The sequence below is a fragment of the Strix aluco genome, chromosome 24 (genome assembly GCF_031877795.1).
Source record: "Strix aluco isolate bStrAlu1 chromosome 24, bStrAlu1.hap1, whole genome shotgun sequence".
Taxonomy (NCBI): Eukaryota; Metazoa; Chordata; class Aves; order Strigiformes; family Strigidae; genus Strix; species Strix aluco.
The window spans coordinates 9,795,764-9,817,283 of record NC_133954.1 but is presented as its reverse complement, the minus strand read 5'-3'; the positions used below and the strand labels follow the sequence as shown (position 1 = coordinate 9,817,283).

Here is a 21,520-nt window from a genome sequence, read left to right as displayed (position 1 = left end):
CAAGAAGCTGTTAATAACCACACAGAAGGTAAATGAGGCTAACTGAGACCAAGCAGGTCTCTTGAGCTGTCAGTCCCTGTTCCCAAGCCCTTACTTCTGTAACATGGGTGCTTTCTCCACGGCTGGCTTTTATGCTGTTAGGACACTGCTTAGATTTCCTGTGTCCAAGCAACATGTCAGGGAAAACTTCATTTTTTGCTATCTTTTTGCATTTCACAGCCATGCACTTTCTGTAGAGAAAACATATCCAGAGCTCTTTTTATTAGTGGCTCAAGCTGGCCCCTTTCCAGTCATCAATTATATGAAGTCATTGGCTGGTAGATCACAAATGTTTCACAGTCCTCCACTGACTGATGGAAGTCCTACAGTAAGTAATTAAATGTTCCGTACTCAAGTGCATGAGTGGAACTGCAGGAAGACATCAGCAGTGCTTCTCAAAAGACTTGCAGAAAGCCAGAAGGGAGCAAGGCTGCTGTCTGTCCTTTAGGGCTGAGTCCTGTAGTGCTAGAAAGGGCTACAGGGTCCAGCAGAAAGACCATGATCGGTGTTCTCTACTGCAACGTGTTGTGGTCCGACTCTACACTGTATATTGCTGAGGTTCCAGGACATACCAGGAGAATGGCACCCATTTCTATTTAAAAAAAAATATATTTAGAAGCTAGAGATAGGTGTACCCATGAGCTTTCCATGGGTATCTTATAAAGAGCCACTCTCAGCTGACTAAAATGTGGGTGCCCCTGGCCCTAGCCAGTCCTGTATGCAGAGCGTGTAGTGACCACAGGGGCTTGCTTTGTAAGCAGCCAGCTCTCGCAGTTCCTCCTTCTGAGCCTCTGCTCACAGAGAAATACTGATGTCATGATGCATCTTACAAAGACAGTTTGCAAAACTGATGGGATGCTGTATGCTTTTCAGCTTTTTTTTTTACAGAAAGTGAGTACATATACCCCATCCTAACAGCTGCTGTGAAAGAGTTATCAAAGCTCATCAAAAAAAGCCAAAACAAACTGTCACCTCAGTCCCTGACGGATACTCAGTAGAAATATGTATACTGAGTAGAAATAAGGCAGCTCTTCTCAAACTAAGTGTAAACAAACCTGTAGGCATGTTGTACCAGGAGATGGATTTGCCAAGAGATTAAAGAAATTCTGCAAGGACATTTGCTGTACAGAACTTAGTTAAGTTTTTGTTTCACCATCTGCAGAGAATCACTCCACCAAAATCACTTTCTAATGCTTCTTTCTTTTAATCTCTTGCACAATGTTGTAGCGTTTAGTGGTGAAGCCAGATCAGCTAATAAAGAGACGTGGGAAGCTTGGGCTGGTTGGAATTAACCTCACTCTGGATCAGGTGAAGGTTTGGCTCAAACAGCGTCTGGGCCAAGAAACCACGGTGAGTGGCACTTAGCAACAAACCATGAGACTCTTGTTCTGCCATTTCTGCCTGCTTGCATGGCAGGAGCTGGTGTTATCCCTCTGGCTTATCGTGGTTTAAAATGCGCGTTATGCTGACGCCAGCACGAGTGAGAAACTGTCCCGCGTGTGCGGTTCCTGCTGGTAAATGAGCACCGATAAATGACACACCGTGACGTTACCGTCCGCTCTCCAGGTCTGTGCAGGGCGTTAGTGGGGAATTGGTACCAGTTTGGAAATCCCTTCCACTTGGGGGTCAGTGGTTGATAGCTCAAATGCTGTGTCTGGTTGGCGCAGCTGCTTCACTTTCATACCCACGGCAGATTTAACAAGACAAGTATAAAAGCTGTCATAAAATTGTCCTCTTACTGCAGCCAGCCACTGTTTTGGCTGATGACTGAGTGTTACTTCAAGTCCTTATTTTAACTCAGTGCTGGCTTGTCATGTTTATTCTCCTGGGAGTGACGCTGCAATGCCAACGGCATCCCAGCTGCTGCGGTGCAGGAGCTGGTAGCGTTCTGCTGCCTCGAGGAAACTGATGCCTCGGCCTTGCTGTAATGGATTTGCTGCTGGCTCCAGCCCCGGGCCGTGCCGCCGAGCCCCTGAGGCTTGCCCCAAGGCCGTTATCAAAGAGCAGGCAACTGCATCTTGTGAGATGACGGACACTGAAATCGCTTCTTTAGCATAACACAGGCACCACATCTGAAGGAAGGATGTGTCGAGGACTTGTCACCAGTGACCTTCGCTCCTGAAGGAGCAGCAGGTCTCTCCCATGGCCTGAGCTGGAGTGTCCCTTGAGCCAGGAAACTCGGGATGGATAGAAGGAAAGTGCCTGCACAGGACAGTTCCTGGGGCCTTGCTGTAGCTTCTGTCCCTGTAGGAAGAGGCTGAAGGGTTCTCCTGCTCTTCCATGCTCACTGACACCAGTTCCAGGCGAGTGCTGGGCAGAGGCCTTGGCTCCTGCCACTCCCCGTCTCGCTCAGGGGTTCCCTCACTTCTGATTTTTTCAAAGCTCCAAGAAGCAGCTCAAGCCATTGTGTTTTGTGCCGCACTGAGCAGCGCTCTGCGCAGATGCTGTCTCCAGGACAGGAGATGGAAAGCAGCTGCTCTGGTGTAATCTGCCCTGGTGGGAAGGGGGAAGGTGGCGGGCTCCTGGAACCTGTGAAGTTCAAATGTCCTGGAGCGGTAGAGCAGCGTGTCTGGCAGTGACACTGCTTGATGCTGTGCTGGAGAGGGAGTTTGGTTCCTCAGGAAACACAGTGGAGAGTGCTTGGGAGGAAGTGATTTTAGAGCAGTGTTGATTTAGTTCTCAAAGCTTGTCTCATACTGTCATAAATGTGGATATTGGACAAGCATTTATTGGTGTTTGTCTTGTTTTCTGCCTACAGATTGCTAATGCTAAGGGAATCCTGAAGAATTTTCTGATTGAACCCTTCGTCCCTCACAAACAGGTTAGTCTACCAAATAAAGCATTAAAAAGTGCTTTTAAATGTCCTTTGACTTGCATGCAGCTTAGATGGATCGATAGAGTGGAGGAAGCAGGAGTTCGGGAGGGTGCTGTTAGGCCGACAGTGTCGACGCGTGTGGTGAGGGCTGTGTGCAGGCGCAGCATTAGGAGCTGTTAACAGTCACGTTGGTTGCTGTGACTCTGCTGGGAGGAGGTTACAGAGCACCAGAGAGGGTCCGAGTTGCTGGTCAAGGCAGCTCCCTGCTCCTTGAATGCGGTACTCCCGAGTGTGGATAACAAACTGTTGATGTGTGATGCCTCAGTTTGTGCTGGTGAAACACTCACGCTCCGCCATGGCTTGCGGAAAGGGTGTAGTTACCCAAGATAAGGCGCTTTCAGCGGGCGCAGGAAAGGACCCGGGTTTGTGCTGCAGTTGTGTAAGATGGGAGCGGTTTTCCCCAGAAATGGGAAGTGTTGTCCCTGGCACGTTTTGCCAGGACGAAGCCCTCTGGGCCCTGCCGCTCCCCCTCCCCAGCCAGCGCAGCCTGTACGACCCCGAGGAGCGTCTGGGCTGCTCCAGCACCACTTCTCCTTGGCGGGCGTAGCCGTGTGCTCAGTTGCCCCTTCCCTGGCGTTGCTGCAAAAGAGCATCTTCAGGGTCTTCTCAGGGTGTGACTTGCTAATGTTTGTGCCTGGGCCTGTGCAGGAGGAAGAGTTCTATGTGTGCATATATGCTGCCCGTGAGGGAGACTACGTACTCTTCCACCACGAAGGGGGTGTGGATGTGGGAGATGTCGATGCCAAAGCCCAGAAGTTGCTTGTGGCAGTGGATGAAAAGCTCAATGAATCGGATGTAAAGAAATATCTCCTGCAGCATGCGCCAGCAAATAAAAAGGAGTAAGTACAGATGCCCAGTTCTGGGCACGGCCGGAAGCTCCTCTGTTTCAGTGCAACATCCCTTCATTCCGTTTCACTCTCAAGCTTGCTCTCCTGCCCTTGCTGCTGCTCTCCAGAATATGCCACGCATCCGAAATCCAAGTTCCTTGACCTCCTCCAAGCGCCCTGTGAAACTCTCAGTGTTCATAGTGCTTCGAGCCTCGACAGAAGCACTTCTCAGTCTGCTGAAGTCTCGACCTCCGAGATGTTGGAGACATGTACTGAATTTTGATCCTTTGTGCCAGCATAGAAGAGTTTCTTTTATTTAGTAGAAGTGGTGATAAGCTGTGAATCTGACTGCTACTTCAGAAATGTACTCTCCTTACTCTGGCCCAGCCCGGGAGGGTATTCTCTTGCTATTCCTACACTTACTGCCAGCTTATCTGTAGATCTCAAAGCTTCTTCTGCATCTCCTTTAATTAGATGCCTATACCTAGTTATCTTAACATGAGTCATGATTTTTCCAAACATAACACAATCACTGCTGGCATTGTTCAGCACTGAAAGGCTGAAGAAGCCTGTCACTAATATAGCTTATTGCAGTCTCTTCCCCATCCCAGCTAACGAAGCTTAGTTCTGACCAAGATGCGTATCTGACTGAGAGACAATGATGCATTTCTGTCTCTTGGTGAGATTAATCAGACTGAACATCTATGACAGTTGTGAGCAACTGTGTTCTCAGCAGTTTGGTGGAGTGTAATTGAGATGAGTCATCAAGGTCTGTCCTTCCTTGAGTCATCACAGAGGCTTCTTCCAGAGAAGATGAATGAGAATGAACGAAATTGATACAGAGTAGATTTGCAGATTGCTGCTAATACGAATGAGGCAGAGCAGGCTGTGCTTTATATCTGGCTGCTCTAATGAACTTGTGTTGAATTTTTTTACAGCATCTTGGCTAGCTTCATCTGTGGCCTGTTCAACCTTTATGAAGATCTATATTTCACATACCTCGAGATCAATCCATTAGGTAACAGATACTTTGGGGAGCGGGACTTTCTCTTCTAGAATAATGAAATGTGTACTTTGTCCTTCTCTGTGTTACGTAGTTTGCAGCAATACCAGGTGACATGCAAAAGTACAAAAGTGGCTGTGATGTGCCCTGGAGCTATTAGCTGAGTGAATCCAAAATGAGGACTGCTTGCAGGTGTTCTCTGCTACTTCATTTCCTGGTGGAAATGGAAAATTCAGTCTGAACTGAAGAACATAAAAATTGCTCTGTTGGATCAGAACAAAACAGCACCTGAGCCAGGGCCTGGTCCATGACCATGGTCATTAGTTAATTCTTAAGGAAACTCTCAGGGTTTGGCAAATACAATTAAATGACCGATGTGGAGGAAGGGGAACAAAGGTGGCCTGGATTTTGTTATGATCTCTGTATGGTATCAAATTTTATGAGTAAATCTGTAATGTGTGTCTCTGTATAAAGCAGAGCTAATTCTGGTATTTTTTCAAATGCAGTGGTGACTAGTGATGGTGTCTACATCCTCGATTTGGCCGCGAAGATTGATGCAACTGCTGACTACATCTGCAAAGTGAAATGGGGGGATGTGGAGTTCCCCCCTCCCTTTGGCAGGGAAGCTTACCCAGAGGCAAGTGACATCCCACTCTGGCCCAAATCCCTCTATTGTGGACTACAGGATTAATTCCTTGTTGCTTGTGTCCGTGGCATTGAGGTCTTCCTCTCTTGGGGGCTTTGTTGCCGTGTTTCAAGCACCTTGGTGTTGCCATCCATGGTGAGAGCCTGTGCGAGCTCTGTACAGGTTGCTGTAGCACTAGGACTTCCCGTAATCGTGCTCGGAACTGCAGTTGTTTTCCATCTCTGCCTGGGTTTTGTTTCAGTTCTTTTCTTTAATTCAGAATTGACTTTTTAAAATGGAGGTTTATATTTAACTTCATTCAGCCCTGTGCCAAAGCTCTGTACTCGTACAGTCTGTCTTACGTGGTTCTTGCCTGCACTGCTGCCCTGTCAGCATCGTTATTTTTTGTTGGAGCACTGGTTATTGACAGCCTCGTGGCAGCTGATGCTCCCGCATGTTTCAGTTATTGTTTCCAGGAGTAGAAGTTGTGTGTAAAATCTGCATGTGAGTATGAATCCAGAGAAAATTACCATCTCTCAGACTTTGGAGTAAGAAGATGTTAATATACCTGTTTTCCTGAAAAGTGATGACCAAGAAGAGGCCTGCAGGCCAACTGTAGAACAAAAAAGTCAGAAATACCTGTTCCCTCTCAGAATTCCCTGGGTCCGTACTACCGGCTGCACAAGCACTGCTCCATACAGGGCCTCCCAGCAGCTTCAAAAGCTGTTGGAAGTAGAGCGCTCTCCTTAATTGTTCTGTTACTTATTTCAGGTGACTGTTCTGCTGTTTCCAAAAGGATTTCTGTCCTGACTTTTTCATTTTAATAATTACAATTATGCTTCAGTTGGGGAAGGTTTTTGTAACATGGCCAGGAAATCCATTTAGCCATTTCTCTCCATGTAGCTTGCTGGATGCCAACACTTAACTCAATTTGCTCTTAAAAGGATTAGTTCAGTTTTTGTCTCTCTGAATCATCCCTCTGCAAGTCACTGAAGGTTACTGTGGCGGTGTCTTTGCTGAGAATTTTAATGAACTCCCAATGAAGTGCTTCTCAACAGGCAGGCACACTGATACAGGAACACCATGTTGAGCCAAATTACAGCTCTCTCGGTGATTACGTTCTTGGCTGCCACACAGCCAGAGTGTGCAGCCATGGGTGTGTTGATTATTTTTTTTTTTTAAATTTCCTCTGGTCTCAGTCTGCAAAAGAGGTCAGAACAAGACTTTTCAGTTCAGATTCTGACTGTCGTGTGGAACCGTGAAACCCTGGAGCTTCCCAGGGCTGGCTGGGCAGTGGAGGAAAGGGCCCCTGTTCGTGGAAAGGCCAGTGTGCTGCAGCTTAGTGAATCACAACTGACACTCGGCTGCATTTCCAAAGTTTCTCATGTGTGGACAGGAAAAATCTGCTTTTGGATCTGCACTCTACAAATGAAGTAATATCAGGCTTATTTCTAGCAATCCCTTGTCACTTCACCTGGGACAAGCAGGAGACAAGCCAGCAGGCCTTATCAGGCAACATATTCTTTGGAGAGTGTGATTATTTTTTTCCCAAGAAAGAATCAAAATTTGAGTGTATGCTCAGGTTGATCCCCTTTGAATTTGTTAGAGAATGGTGCAAGCTGTCTAGATCCAGTCCAGCTTCAGTGTTCTGTCTTGGAGAACGCCCAGCACAGATCAGACCTGGCCCCTGCGAGGTGAAGCTGGGTCTCTGTCCCTTACAAAGATGGTGTTAGTAGTTCTGCTCCCCCCTCAGTTGTAGCCGACAGGAGACGTGGGAGCTCTGCATGTCCAAATGGGCCCAGCACTGCGAACCCTCTGGTTTGGAAAAGGAGGCTGAGGAAGGAAGTTAAACTGTGTGCTGCTCTGTCTGCAGGAAGCCTACATTGCTGATCTGGACGCGAAGAGTGGAGCCAGCCTGAAGCTCACCATTCTCAACCCCAAAGGCAGGATCTGGACCATGGTGGCTGGCGGTGGTGCCTCTGTGGTTTACAGGTAACAGGAACAAGGTTTCCAGAGAGGGGGGTGCATTTACAGTGCTGGAAGAAAATAACTGATGTAGCCTCTGGAAAGGAGACTCTTCAAAAGCAATCTTTCCCACACCATGACTGCTGGGGACCTCCTCCAAATGAAGATGCTGTGCAGACTTCTCACCAAGATGTGGAGAGAACTGGCCCTTAGAGATAACTTAATTCTGGGAGGTTGAGATATGGTTTCTTTATGACTTGGAAAGGAACAAGCTGGCTGAAAGCTGTTCATGCTAATGTCGTTGCTGTGGTAGTCACTGAGTTCCCATCATATCTAGGAAGTATAACAGGATTAATCACGACTGGCACCAAGAGGAGAGCAGCTTTGTTTTCCACAGACAGCGTGATCTCTCTGTTACAAGTCCCACTTTCACAGGAATTTGGAATCCTTTATTAAGACCTTTACAGTGACTCAAAAATTATAACTAATCTCTTAACTTCTTTTTTTTTCCCCACAGTGACACCATTTGTGACCTGGGGGGTGTGAATGAACTGGCTAACTATGGGGAGTACTCAGGAGCCCCAAGTGAGCAACAGACCTATGACTATGCTAAGACTATTCTCTCCCTCATGACCCGAGAGAAGCACCCTGAAGGTAAGGGAGTCGCTGCAATTTCAGAGCTGCTCAGCTGTGAAGCTGCATATGGGGGCAAAAAACTGAACAAATCTGGGCTGTTGCTATGCTTAGACCTCCCTGGCAGAGCTTTTAATGTACTGCTGCCTTCCGAGTGAAATGGGGATGGATTTCTGTCAGCTCTTGTTTCAGAAACGGGAGCAAATGTGGCTTGATTGATTCTTAGCAGAAAAATTCTTGCTTGATAAAAAGCTCTTATCTTCCAGGCTCTGCTAAACACAACTTACTGCCAACTATTGGCTAGTCTGAACGGCTGCATTGTTTCACTTTATGTCCAAAACTGCTTCGTGATCTTACGGTACGCTGCGCTCCTAAAACGGTTTTATGCATGTTTCTTCCCTCAGGTAAAATCCTGATCATTGGAGGCAGCATTGCTAACTTCACCAATGTCGCAGCTACTTTTAAAGTAAGTGACTATGCAGGAGCGTCAGCAAACACCCCCAGCCATCAGCCCCGAGCACCCTCCCCAGTTCAGTGAGACGGTGGGACGGGGTAACCATCGGGCTGCCCAGCTCACCCGTCCTCTGTTTCTTTTAGGGCATCGTGAGAGCAATTAAGGATTACCAAGGCCCTCTGAAGGAGCATGAGGTGAGGATCTTTGTGCGAAGAGGAGGCCCCAACTACCAGGAAGGATTACGTGTCATGGGAGAAGTTGGTAAGGACCAACCATTTTCTTAAGTTTTGCTCTTGCATCTTGTTTCTCCCAGCTGCTTCCTGCTGAGCCTTTTCAGGGTTAAATGCCTCACTTTGGCAGAGGCTCATCTTGCTCCTTTCCCCCGCCGAGGCTGACTGTTCTTGTGTGCGCACACAGGGAAGACCACGGGGATCCCCATCCACGTCTTTGGCACAGAGACTCACATGACCGCGATCGTGGGCATGGCGCTCGGCCACCGGCCCATCCCCAACCAGCCGCCTGCCGCAGCCCACACCGCCAACTTCCTCCTCAACGCCAGCGGCAGCCCTTCGGTGAGTTCCTTCTCTGTGAAAGAGGAGGCTCCTGAAGGCAGCTTCCCCTGTCCGAACAGGCGGGAAATGGATCTTGGCCACCGTTGTATTCGTGCAAAGCTCTGGGAGAACTGCAGTGCTCTGCCTGCGTGGTTTATCAGGAGGGGCCCTCCCAACATCCACCTCGCTCGTGCAGAAAATGTGACCCCTCAAAACCAAGAGTGTGATTCTTGTATCTACTGGGACCTTGGCCGTTTAGGAGTTTTCCCTCACTTGACTGAAATGGGCCTATCTCAGAATTACCTTTGGTTTTCTTTGTAGCCTAGCAGGGCCAGAGTGGCCATCCCCTCCTGCACGCTCCGGGCCTTAGTGGCACGCTGTCCCTTACTGACTTGGGCTTCTGAATCTTTCAGACTCCAGCACCAAGCAGAACAGCTTCCTTCTCAGAGTCCAAACCAGACGATATTGCTCCAGCCAAGAAGGCAAAACCAACAGCACCTCTTGGTAAGTCCAGCACTGGAAATGGTTGCTCCTAAAGACAGCATGTGGACTAGTCTAATGTTTTTTTCTGGATATAAAGGGAAACAATTTTGTGGTACCTGTCTATCTTTGTTTTGAATTTAAGTGCTTTTAGAATGTTGTCACTTGTGCAATAAGCTCGTACACAAGGTGAGTCAGAGCTGCCTTGATCTGGGATGTCCCTTTGAAGGGAACAGCACGGTTTGAGATCTCCAGCCTCCCCACATCCCCTTGTGCAAGGCCAGCGGGCAGCAGGGCAGAGTCCCCGCGCTGTGGCTGCTGCACCGAGGCCAGTTCAGTACCTGGGGGTGCTCTGGAATTCCAGGTGTGGGTGTTCGGAGAGTCCTTCCTGGTACGTGCTGCAGCCTCCTGGCTGAACACTCGACAGTCAGTCAGGTCGGTGGGAGCTGGGACGTGCTCCTCACCATTTAGGGTCAGAGGCTACTGTGCGGTGTTGTGTGTTTTTGTTGGGGGTTTTTGTCTTGTTTTTTAGTTTGGGGGGTTTTCTTTACTGAAGCCTGTAGGAAGCTTCTTCAGCATGGTGATGTGCAAGAGCTTTGGCAGCCTTTTGCTTGTATTTGTTGGAAGTGTTATTGGGTAAGAGCATGTTGTATGGGGATAAAACAACAAACAGCAGAACTGGGCAGGGACAGAATGTGGTAACGTCCCGTCCTCCTCCCTTGAATGTGAGGAGATACTGGCCTCGTTTACAACAGCATGACATGATGACAGCGAGATGCAGATCCAATTCCACTGAAACGCATCACAAAACCCACTACTGCGCTCTTAATCATTGTGCACAGAATTCTGCATGAGCAATGCTTCAGAAAGATCTTGAAAACGCACGTCACGGAGCTTGTAGCGCAGGGAGCTGCCACCTGAACCTGAAACGTGTTTGTGCTGGGATAAGCAAAAAGTTTCCAGACAGCAAAATGCAAAATTTGATGTCCAGACATTGGAGAGGAAGTACAGTGCAGAGCGCTCTAGTCTGCTTGTTTTCTAACAAAAGCAAAACCCAAAAGGCCCGAGTGCTGTGGGGAGGAGGGCGGCTGCAGCACCCGCGCAGGGGCCCTGCTGGTGGGGTGACAGCAGCCAACTGTCATATTGTTGCATGAGTGATTCTCTCTTTAACAGATTCAATCCCAGCTTCAAGACCTGGTTCAGGTAGGACACGTGTGACTAGCTGAATGTGCCTGGCCTTGCTGGCAGCTGACTTTTTTTAGTTCTTGGTTTTGTTGCTGTTTTTTCTCTCCAAAAGTTTGCAGTGTTGTCTGGCCCTTCCCTTCCCTCCTGCCCAGCATATTTAGCTATTACCAGATGAACTTTTAATCTGTTTTTTCAAGTGCAGATCACATACTCCTTTGCACAAAAACTTACTATTTCTGGGGGAGAGAGGGACAGGTCTCAAACAAACTTTAATTTTTCTTTCCTCCCCCTCACAGTCATTGCAGTGAAAAACAGACGTAGGCATATTGTGGAAAGCTCTGTTCTCTTTGCTTTCAAAAAGCAGGAATCACTAACCGTGCCTAATAACTGGCATTTTGTTTCAAAGGGAAACAAAATAGTGCAGGTGCTGTGCTTATGAGCCTTGAAGGGCACAGAAAAGTCACTGAATGAACTAAATGTTCTTGTTGCCTTATCAGTTCAGCAAACCATTAAAGCTTGTGCTCAGTGAAGTTATGGAGACTTTAAGCACTCTCTTGAGCTCTGTGCTGGATGAGAATAACCTGCTGAGTCAGGGTGGAAGGAGCGTTTCAAGCCATCTCCCCTGTTGTAAGAAGAGGGACAGTAGAAGGGGAAGTCCCAGATTCTCCCTCGTGTGGTCTCGGACAAATAGCATCACCTTTCTGGGCCTGCGTTTGCCTGTTTCTATGAGTACTAATATTACCTCCCTGCAGGTACCTGCAAGAAAAGTGGAATTTTTCAGGGTAGGCAATTTCCTAATAACAAGTCATGTGGCAGTGCATCTAAACTGTGAACATGTAGGGTTGGAGAACAGTGACTGATTTCTTGTTAAAGCCAGAAGAACAGTATCCTGTTTAATCCCTAATGCCGTTTACCTTTGATTCAAAGCCAAAAAGAAATTAGTGGTAGACTGAATTGGCATCAGCAGTTGGATCAGCTGTGAGTTCTTAAGAGTTCTAAAATGAACTCTGCCTGGAGTCAAAGGGAGGGACTCAACGTTTTGCTGTGACAAGTGATGTAAATATACTTCAGGCCAACAGGCCATCCTCACCAGCTGAACTGTTGCCTTTCCTGTGACTCTGTCCCCCGAAGTCAAGGTTTGGGCCACATATAAATTCTGGGAGCCATCAGGTTTGTGTTGGATTTTGATCATTAGAAAAACCTGAAAACAAAAGCTGAGTATGTAGAGCTCCTTTACTTTCTGTGTCCTCTCCATTTCCTGCTTTTCTTTTTATTTCCTATCATCCCTCTGTGGTGCCCTGACAAACACAGGAGGCAAGCCTCCTGCTCTCCCAGACCTAGGCCATATGCAAGCCAATACAATTCAAAGTTCCCTTCCTCTTCAGCTTTGCAGAATAAAACTATCTGGGAGGAACGTGAATGGCCCATGCGAGAAGAGGAAGAGGCTTCTCTCTCCTCTCACACCAGCTCCCCGACTGTGATTAAGCACTTGCCCATTCTGTGAAACCCAAAACCTGGCTATTGTGTTCAGACTCCTGGGCAGGGGGATGCTGCTCCATCTACAGTTTCTTCCTTAATTTGGACACTGTGGCTACTACATCCTGCAGTTCACCTCTTGGGTTCAGTTTGGAGGGAGGGGAAGATGCTTGTCTGGGAGACTTTCAGCAGACACTTGGCAAAGTTGCAGCTTTTGTCTCGCACAGATGTCCATTTTGAATTTTTTCTTTTTTTTCCCCCTCTCTCTGAGCAGGTAAAGCTACAACCCTGTTCAGCCGTCACACCAAAGCCATCATTTGGGGGATGCAGACACGGGCTGTGCAAGGAATGCTGGACTTTGATTATATTTGTTCCCGGGACGAACCTTCAGTAGCTGCCATGGTTTATCCATTCACGTAAGTAGCCTGTGTTGACTGCATTATTTTTCTGACTGCTTCCCTCAATTCCTCCTCTTCCAGTCTCTGCTGTGCTTTAGTGTAGCTCTGCCCTAGTCACCATCTCTGCTTTAACACCTTCCTCTGCCCCTTCCACCACCAGGTTGGCTTTGCAGACTGGTTCCTCTTTCCCTCAACCATTGATTTTGGGTTGCTCGGTTGAAGCAGTTTAACGTTAGCCACATCACTTCAGTCCCATTTCATGCTCTTCCAAAGGGTGTCCAAATTCTGTTCCTTCACTCAGCAGGTGAGGAAAGCATGACTAGCTGGGCTCTAACAGCCCACTGGGCAGCAGAGGCAGTAAGGCTCTGTAAGGTTTCTTCCACTCATCTCCTGTTGGCTGCACGCTTGTCTGGGACCTCTTGATTTGTGCCTGCAGCAGCTGGAATTTTCCCCTCCAAGTATGAGCCAGAATTGGAGCAGCTCTGCTCATAAAGCAGTCTGTCTGTCACATAGCCGAACAAAACTGAAAAAGAATAAAGTAAGTCCTGTTCATCTTGTTCATACTCTTTCCTATAGTGGCAGTAGCTTCTCAGCAGGCAGGCAGGGTGCGGATCCATGGGATGGAGAGTTCTCTTTGGTGTTCACCCCCTTCTCCCCTGTCCCCCAGCCAGCAGGACGAGGGGCTGTTGGGTGTTCTGCACCACCCTCGGGAGCAGCCTCCGGAGCTGCTCTGGTGTTGGACCTCATGGCAGGGTCTCCCTGTCACACAGGCCAAGGAGCGAGAAGGAAAGTGGCTGTCTGGGCTGCTGCCGAGACAGGGAGATGGGAGCCCCTGCAAAGGCAGGAGGTTTGTTTCATTTCTGTGGCATTTACAGACGTCCAGGTTAGCTGATGTCTAATCAACCTTTGTCCCGCAGGGGATTTTGCCTCTTGACAATTAAGTACCTTGTACTGTTAGTCTGCAGCTCTGATGATAATTGCAGCACTAATAACTTCTCAGCAAGTGCAAACCTCAGGGTACTAAAACTAAGTGCAGGCATAGCCACATCTGTAGATGAGTGGCAACCCCTTGCAGTGTCGCGGTTGTTTAATGAAGTAAAAGCAGTAGGGAGTGTAAGTTTAAGGCTAACTGTAATTACCTGATTCTGCTTGACCTTTTGGAAGAAGCCAGGCTGGCAAAACCTGGAATGTTCGGTCACAAATGTACCAGTGTGGGAACACAGTCCCTGTCTCTACACTCTTAAAGGACTGAACAGTAGAGCCTCAGTCAGTTGGAGCATCTATCATTTACAAAAGACAACACCTACGGTGAAACTTTCCCAGGTGTGTCTCCTTCAGTGCGTGTGGGGCAGGGGGTAGAGTCTCACCTGGGACTGGCCCTCTCACTGCTGTCCTGGCTGTTCACCACAGATACTGGTTTCCTTTTCCCCCAGTCTGGTATTTGTTCCAGTCCAGTAACACAGCTTTGCATGCATCTCATTCATTACTCTTTCTGTGCCTCATTCTGTCTTCCAGCTTGGAGTAGAATTGAGGCTCTGGTAACTTCACTGTGGGAGAGCTTATTCATCTTGCTGGATGCCTCTGTCCCCATTAGCCCGTCTCCTTCCATATGCTGCTCTGTTCTATACTCTGAAGAACCTTCTGCTGTTAGTATGGTCCCTCCCCATGTACGCTCACTTGCTAGTGAGTGTCTCACAGTCAGTCTTGGTGTCTGAGAATTGGGGTTTGTAAACTCCTGTCTGCATGCACTGTATCCCTCTGTCTTTCCAGTAGCCTTAAGGGTCAGGGCTTTTTCATCTTCTCCTCCACAGTGGTGACCACAGGCAGAAGTTCTACTGGGGCCACAAAGAAATCCTGATCCCAGTCTACAAGAACATGTCGGATGCCATGAGGAAGCACCCAGAGGTGGATGTTCTTATCAACTTTGCATCTCTGCGCTCTGCTTATGACAGCACTGTTGAAACCATGAATTATCCACAGGTGAGTGAGGGGTCTAGAAGAAGCCCAAGAAAAGAAGGAAGATCCTGTCAGCAGGGTACCAGTGTTTCTTAAACTGTGATGGCATTAGAAAATTGTTTTGGTCTTCCAGCTTGGCAGATAAATACCTCAGTTCTAACTCCTTGTAGACTCTAAGGAGGATACTGGAGTTGCACAGGAAATCTAATGCTGGACTTGCAGTCTGTGTAAGAGGAACTCGGCACCTCTCGGGTAGGAGTAATTACTTTGGGTTGGTTAAAATATGGTGCTGCTCTAATGTGCAGGGGGGAGAAAAAAATTCTCTGAACAGTGCCCTGAGACTGCTGTGAAGATCAGAGTAGACACTGGATCCGTGCACTGGGAGCACAGCCTGGCCTCCCAGAGGCAGAGGCAGAAGCTGATGGCGCCGGGCAGTTCGTTAGGGTGGTGACACTGAGGGGTACTCATGGTTTTCTTTATCCTGATGCAGATCCGCACCATCGCCATTATAGCCGAGGGCATTCCAGAGGCCCTGACACGAAAACTGATCAAGACAGCTGATAAAAAAGGAGTCACTATCATTGGGCCTGCAACTGTAAGTACTGCTGACGACCTCTTTCTCCTCTGGTCCCTCTGTCTTAACTGTCAGATCAGCTTTCTCTGCAGGACAGAGTGTATCCTACGATCCATTTTGTCTTTAGTCATATAAAGTGCACGTTAGTTTCTCATTTTAAGGTCATGTTGTTTGTATAAATACTGACAAGGCTGTCTTACAGAAATGTTCCTAAGTCTCATGTATATTTTAAAGGGCTCTACATCTTTCTCTAATTTTCTTGTAGGTTGGTGGGATCAAACCAGGTTGCTTTAAGATAGGCAACACAGGAGGCATGCTGGATAATATCTTGGCATCAAAACTGTACCGCCCCGGCAGCGTGGCTTATGTTTCACGGTCTGGAGGAATGTCCAACGAGCTCAACAACATCATTTCCCGAACCACTGATGGGGTCTACGAAGGGGTGGCCATTGGAGGAGACAGGTAGGAGTCTGCATCTTCAACAAAGACACCATTTTTTAAGTCAGTTAACAGAAGAATTGTTGGCAATTTGGAGAAAGAAGGGCAGGTTGGCTGTTAATCTTTCTTCTCTCAGAAAGTTTATGAAACAAATTAAGTTCTACCATTTTCCCTGTATTCTACCCAGATATCCTGGTTCAACTTTTATGGATCACGTCTTGCGCTACGAGGATACTCCAGGAGTGAAAATGATTGTAGTACTTGGAGAGGTGAGTGACACCAGTTCACTCCTATTTGAGAAATACCCACATGTTTTGTTTTGGGAGCGTCTGGCCTGGCTGCAAGGATGCTAAATAACAGCTACAGATAAGTGGCAGCTATTCGGACTGTTTTTGAATATCCCAATTTTTATTTCATGCTTCTTTAATCAAAAGAAACTGAATGTATCCCACAGACAAGCAGAGTCTCCTCTACTTTAAAAATAAAAAAAGGAGGCTTTGTTCTGAGACTTCAGCTGTTATGCAGTGAAAAAGGGGGGGAAAAATCCCCCTTCCATGTGCCTCTCTTGAGCTAGTTTCTACAAAAGTCCAGTTTTGAACCAACTCAGCTCTTTCCTTCTGCAGATTGGAGGCACAGAAGAGTATAAGATCTGCAGAGGTATTAAAGAAGGTCGTATCACCAAGCCGGTGGTGTGCTGGTGTATTGGTACTTGTGCCACCATGTTCTCTTCAGAGGTATGTGCAAAAATGGAGGCAAATGCCTAAAATAAAAATCTATCTACAACGGGAATAAAAAACCCAACTTCTCTTACTGTGCCTAAATCTCCCAGAATTGCCAGCAGCGACTTAACATGCAGAAGTTAATAACTACAAATGATAAAAGCTCTTTGTGCTTCTGTAGTCTGCCCCCAGAGGTTTCCAAGGGATTCTGCGTACTTTAAGGGAGCCCAAAGATCCCAGGGAACACAACAGATTGTAATAGCCACCTGCTCCTGGAGTGGGAATGGAAAAGGTGCGTGTTAAGCAGCTCTGGAGAGGGGGGAATTTAGGGAGGATGAGCCGGGAGTGATTGCAGATCAGAAAAGGCCCTGCATATCGCAGTGCTGACTGTAGTTGCAACCAAGAGTTCTGTTAGCCCAAAAAAGAAGGCAGATCTGGTGTTCCCCTGTCACCACTTTCCTAGGCACTTCTTTACTGTTTTACTCTCTGCAGGTAAACAACTTGGATTCCTCACGGCTCTCTCTCCTCTTGTTTGTAGGTGCAGTTTGGCCATGCAGGAGCTTGTGCCAACCAGGCTTCTGAAACCGCTGTCGCAAAGAATCAAGCCTTGAAGGAAGCTGGTGTGTTTGTTCCCCGGAGTTTTGATGAGCTGGGAGAGGTCATTCAGTAAGTCACGCTAACGGGCACTTCAGCAGCAGACAGAAGGTGTTAGGGCCCTGATTCTAGGCTGATAAAAGAATATGTTCCTGCTTAAGGAAAGCAGCATCTATTCGATACGGGTTTTTAAGATTAAGACCATCTCACTTGTATCTCTTAAAAGGACTTAAGTTAATAAATGGATTCTCCCCCAGGTCTGTCTACCAGGATCTTGTGGCCAAAAGAGTGATTGAACCAGCTGAGGAAGTGCCTCCTCCAACTGTGCCAATGGATTACTCCTGGGCAAGGGTGAGCTGTGGTGTTCTATCTGCTTTTTGGTTCCTTAGAAACCAGACAGGATGTTTGCTGTGATTCTGGACGCTTACGGTGATAATGGTGTTGTTTCAGGGCTTTACCTTGCACTTTACAGCGTTATCTGAGGTCACTGGCTATGCCAGTTCTAGACTGTGGAAGCCGCTCTGAGGGCAAGCTTCAGGCATTGTTTTCAGTCCACTCTGCCTTTTGCTTCTAACGTGGAATGTTTAAAATCCCACCTTTGTGCTGCGATTTCAGGAGCTGGGTCTGATCCGCAAACCCGCTTCCTTTATGACAAGCATCTGTGACGAGAGAGGTCAGGAACTGATTTACGCTGGGATGCCAATCACTGAGGTCTTCAAAGAAGAGATGGGAATTGGAGGGGTTCTGGGCCTGCTCTGGTTTCAGAGGAGGTGAGGCAGCTTTTTGTGAAAGCTCCCAAATTGGCTTGAAGTTTTTCTTGTTTATTAACAGACTTTTAAGCACAAAAGTAACTCTAGGATTCCTTTGTGAATGTAGATTCACTGGAAATGCCATCTCTATATCCCCTCCTCTGAGACCACATCAGCATTTCAAGGCTTCATGCAGCATGATTTAGCCTTGGGATGAGGTTTTCCACAAGATTTGTGGTGCACTGAGGAAATTTCTCTATTCTAGGCCTGTTTCACACTCTCTGACTACTCGTTTAGTGTCATTGTCACCTCAACTCTGGAGAAAGTGGGGAGTTTCCAGACATTTGCTGACCAGCCTACAGGGAACCTTCTGAATGGCAGAAGTTTGCTGCCTTCCCCCGATTTCACTAGAGCACTCCTGGCACTAAGCTGGAGTCTGGCTCGGCAGAACAGGAGGGACAGAACTGTAGCACAGGCTCATGAGAGAGACATTAGGATGCACTGATGGGTATTGAGACCCTGCAGCTCCCCTTCTCTGTTCTACTTCTTTCAAGCACACACCTAAAGTGAAAGTCACTGTCCAGTAGAACACCAAGTGTCTTGCTTTTCAGTTTTCTTCACAATAAATGACTTGAGTCTCTCTTGCTCAGGCTACCGAAGTACGCCTGCCAGTTCATTGAGATGTGTCTGATGGTGACAGCAGATCACGGGCCCGCTGTGTCTGGAGCCCACAACACCATCGTCTGTGCAAGAGCTGGAAAAGATCTTGTCTCGAGTCTCACTTCAGGCCTTCTTACAATCGTAAGTACCAAATATCCAGAAGATTTTGCTCTGTTACTCATCGCTCTGTCTAGGTTTTATTACTATTAAGATTTAGATTGGCTGCAGAGCCATCTGTGTTCCGTTTACTCACACGGAACTTCTGTTGAGTTCAACTCTAAGAGCTTGATGCTCTAGGTTTAAACCTAGTCTATTTTTCTAGTAAGCAAGACTACTTTGATGTTTCATTTGAGTTTAGAAATATTTTGTAGAGGCCAAATTTCTGTCAGCATTGTTCCTGTATGGTTGCCTAGACTCTTCCAAGACTGACAAGTAAAAATGTGAATAAAACAGACTTTAGGCTGCACTTCCTCCCACGCTCTGTCTCTAGTGGGGATGCGTTGGCTGCGTGTTGGCACTGTGTTATAAACAGATGCTTTATCTCGGGTGCCTCCCTAACTTTAATTTCATGAATGCCACAGTGATAGGCAGGGCAGATGGGGAAGATAATCCTGTGCTTGTTTTGTACCTGTGGAGCCCTTTGCTGTAATTCCCTCTGTGTATTGCACGCAGGGTGACCGGTTTGGTGGAGCACTGGATGCTGCAGCTAAAATGTTCAGCAAAGCCTTCGACAGTGGGATTATCCCGATGGAGTTTGTGAATAAGATGAAGAAAGAAGGGAAGCTGATCATGGGCATCGGACACAGAGTCAAATCAGTAAGAAACCTGCATGGGTACAAATCGGAGGGGTTTTTACCAAAGGGTGGGGGAGAGACAAAACCAAAGGAAAGAAAATTAGCAGCTTTCAGAGGCAGCTATTGACCGAATTCTCCTCAACCTACAAATAGTAAAGCTTATGGCAAGTACCTGTGTGAGGGCAACATCAGGGACTCTAATGTGTTCTTAACTTGCAGATAAACAACCCGGACATGAGAGTTCAGATTCTCAAAGACTACGTGAAGCAGCATTTCCCTGCCACCCCACTGCTGGACTATGCACTTGAAGTAGAAAAAATTACAACTTCCAAGGTGAAATGCGCTAGTACTTAGCATCTCTTGAGCACCCTTACCGGGAGAAGAGTGACCAGGGGTTAATACCATATTTTAATTGCAGTGCTTCATAAATTGTGGCTGGGGTTTGGTTTTTTCTATGGTAGACTTGAGGCCAAGTACAACTACAGTTTGGTAAAGCTGAAGACATTTGTTGGACACTGGGGAAATGCTGGAAACCCAAAAGCCATTATCTGTGTCCTCCCCTGCCTGCACTGGAACTGCTGTGTCCTTTAAATCTGAGGCAGAGCTGGCACTCGCGATGGGCTGTGGCAGACAACCTCTGTGGTTTGAACTAAACACAGGCCCACTGTCCGGGGCTGGTTTTCCATCGCTCCCATTAAGCGTGGCTCTTGCTCAAGTTGCTGAGCAGCCTCTATCACTAGGCTTGTGTGCCCACAATTTTGGGCAACCCTCAAATTACCCTTGAGGATGGAAGTTGCCAGGTGAACATCATTTGCCACTGTTAACATCTTTATTGGGGTGTGTTTTCATTTCCTGCAGAAACCAAATCTTATCCTGAATGTAGATGGCTTTATTGGAGTTGCCTTTGTTGACGTACTCAGGAATTGTGGCTCTTTCACACGGTAAGTACGTAGTGGGCTGTTTCTCTTACATCATGGTCCTGTAAAAATGATGGGAGCCATGCTGCCAGCTCCTGCGGGGCCAGGATTTCAGAAGGGTACTGTGAAGGAAATGTAGCCTGGACCTGGGAGAAGAAAGCTTTCACATGAGCTTGGTGTTGCTACCAGCACTAGAGCAGACTCCTGGCCTTTCTAAGATTGATTCTTTGCATAGATCACTATGAGGGACTATTTAAATTTATTTTCTTTTGCAGGGAAGAAGCAGATGAATATATTGATATAGGAGCTCTTAATGGCATCTTTGTACTAGGCAGGAGTATGGGATTCATTGGTAAGTTTGTCACGTTCCTGCCCCTCCACCCTACTAGGGGCTGATGGATGTGAACCTCTGGGGGACTCAGCCTGAAACGCCAGTTGTAGGAATTCAGAAATCGAAGTTGTTTCAAAGCAAAGACTAGGAACAGGAGTTTTGTAACATAAACCACTTCTGTTTTAGGACACTACCTGGATCAGAAGAGATTGAAGCAAGGTCTGTACCGCCACCCATGGGATGACATATCCTACGTTTTACCAGAGCACATGACCATGTGAGAACCTGTAGTATTGCCTCAGAGTGTCACTTCGAGAAGACGGAAGCCTGCACAGAGGACAGCCCCAAATGGGACTTTGATGCATAAAGGCCATTGGTACACAGACATGGAGCTGTCTGGTCAAACTGTGCAAAGCAACTGTTTTATAGGAATAGAAACTTACTCTAATAAAAACCAAAACTTGTGATATTCCATATGTTACCTGCTGTATTTAATACTGTCTCTCACCCTTTTACTTTTTCTACTCTTGTTTCATTTTGTTTCCAGACAAGATTTTAAGGGTTTGGGGTGGGGGGTGGGAGTTTTGCTGTGCAGTCTTACTGAACTTGTGAAGGTCTGTTAGTCTGGTAACAAGCTGTAACTTTTCCCAATAGAGGGGGAAGTACCCATCATTCCCATAAACCATGATTTGGGATTTTTTTTGATGTTGGTTGTTTTTCAATTTGTTTGCCGTGTTCTCATCTTCAGTCTGATTGTATCCCGAATAGTGGGATCACTGCTGATGTGTAACCAATGTTACTCAAACTCTGGTGTAGTAATTTAAAGTGTAAAGTTGTAACATACTGCTGTTAAAACTGTGAAACTACATGTATTCCGCTGTCTGTATTTATGCAAACAACTTCTCATTTGCTATTAGATTGCTGGTATATGGAATGTCACTCTCATGCTATCTGCAGATACAGAAATAATCTCAGTAATAACTTCAGCGTCCTACTTGTCTGTGTATTGTAACCTAACTCAAATAAATGATACACTACTAATTTATTTGTTTTCTGCTTCTGGATTTCTAAAAGTTGGTTCCGAACAGTGTCTTAAGGCCGCTGTGTGACAAGCTGGGAACCAGTCATTTAACAAAATACCAAATCTCAAATCACTTATTCCTCTCCTGGTGTGTGTTCTAACTGATTTAAAAGAAGGGGAAAAACCAACCAAACCAAACCATACTGGCTTACCCTCTCATGTTTCAGTGGAGGTCAGAAAGATGACTTTTAGCAAA

At 46.9% G+C, this 21,520-nt stretch overlaps 1 protein-coding gene across 5 annotated transcripts in view; it reads left to right on the top strand.

Annotated features, from left to right (window-relative positions):
- The window catches only part of ACLY (ATP citrate lyase), a 30,319-nt gene extending 9,031 nt beyond the window's left edge, over positions 1–21,288 (top strand). For 3 of the 5 annotated variants that reach the window (XM_074849476.1, XM_074849475.1, XM_074849477.1), the window contains exons 3-29: positions 1,267–1,389; positions 2,798–2,860; positions 3,563–3,753; positions 4,680–4,759; positions 5,251–5,381; positions 7,243–7,361; positions 7,852–7,988; positions 8,372–8,433; positions 8,565–8,682; positions 8,839–8,993; positions 9,386–9,476; positions 10,626–10,655; positions 12,388–12,529; positions 14,323–14,491; positions 14,958–15,062; positions 15,307–15,503; positions 15,667–15,748; positions 16,103–16,213; positions 16,737–16,864; positions 17,050–17,143; positions 17,408–17,562; positions 18,192–18,342; positions 18,874–19,017; positions 19,215–19,328; positions 19,854–19,936; positions 20,188–20,264; positions 20,430–21,288. In XM_074849476.1, coding sequence (XP_074705577.1) covers positions 1,267–1,389; positions 2,798–2,860; positions 3,563–3,753; positions 4,680–4,759; positions 5,251–5,381; positions 7,243–7,361; positions 7,852–7,988; positions 8,372–8,433; positions 8,565–8,682; positions 8,839–8,993; positions 9,386–9,476; positions 10,626–10,655; positions 12,388–12,529; positions 14,323–14,491; positions 14,958–15,062; positions 15,307–15,503; positions 15,667–15,748; positions 16,103–16,213; positions 16,737–16,864; positions 17,050–17,143; positions 17,408–17,562; positions 18,192–18,342; positions 18,874–19,017; positions 19,215–19,328; positions 19,854–19,936; positions 20,188–20,264; positions 20,430–20,524 — 3,147 coding nt within the window. In that variant the 3' untranslated portion in view covers positions 20,525–21,288. Of the gene's footprint in view, positions 1–1,266; positions 1,390–2,797; positions 2,861–3,562; positions 3,754–4,679; positions 4,760–5,250; positions 5,386–7,242; positions 7,362–7,851; positions 7,989–8,371; positions 8,434–8,564; positions 8,683–8,838; positions 8,994–9,385; positions 9,477–10,625; positions 10,656–12,387; positions 12,530–14,322; positions 14,492–14,957; positions 15,063–15,306; positions 15,504–15,666; positions 15,749–16,102; positions 16,214–16,736; positions 16,865–17,049; positions 17,144–17,407; positions 17,563–18,191; positions 18,343–18,873; positions 19,018–19,214; positions 19,329–19,853; positions 19,937–20,187; positions 20,265–20,429 lie in introns of all 5 variants that reach the window. The other 2 variants (XM_074849479.1, XM_074849480.1) reach the window with 2 other exon arrangements.
- Positions 21,289–21,520: the final 232 nt, after the last annotated feature.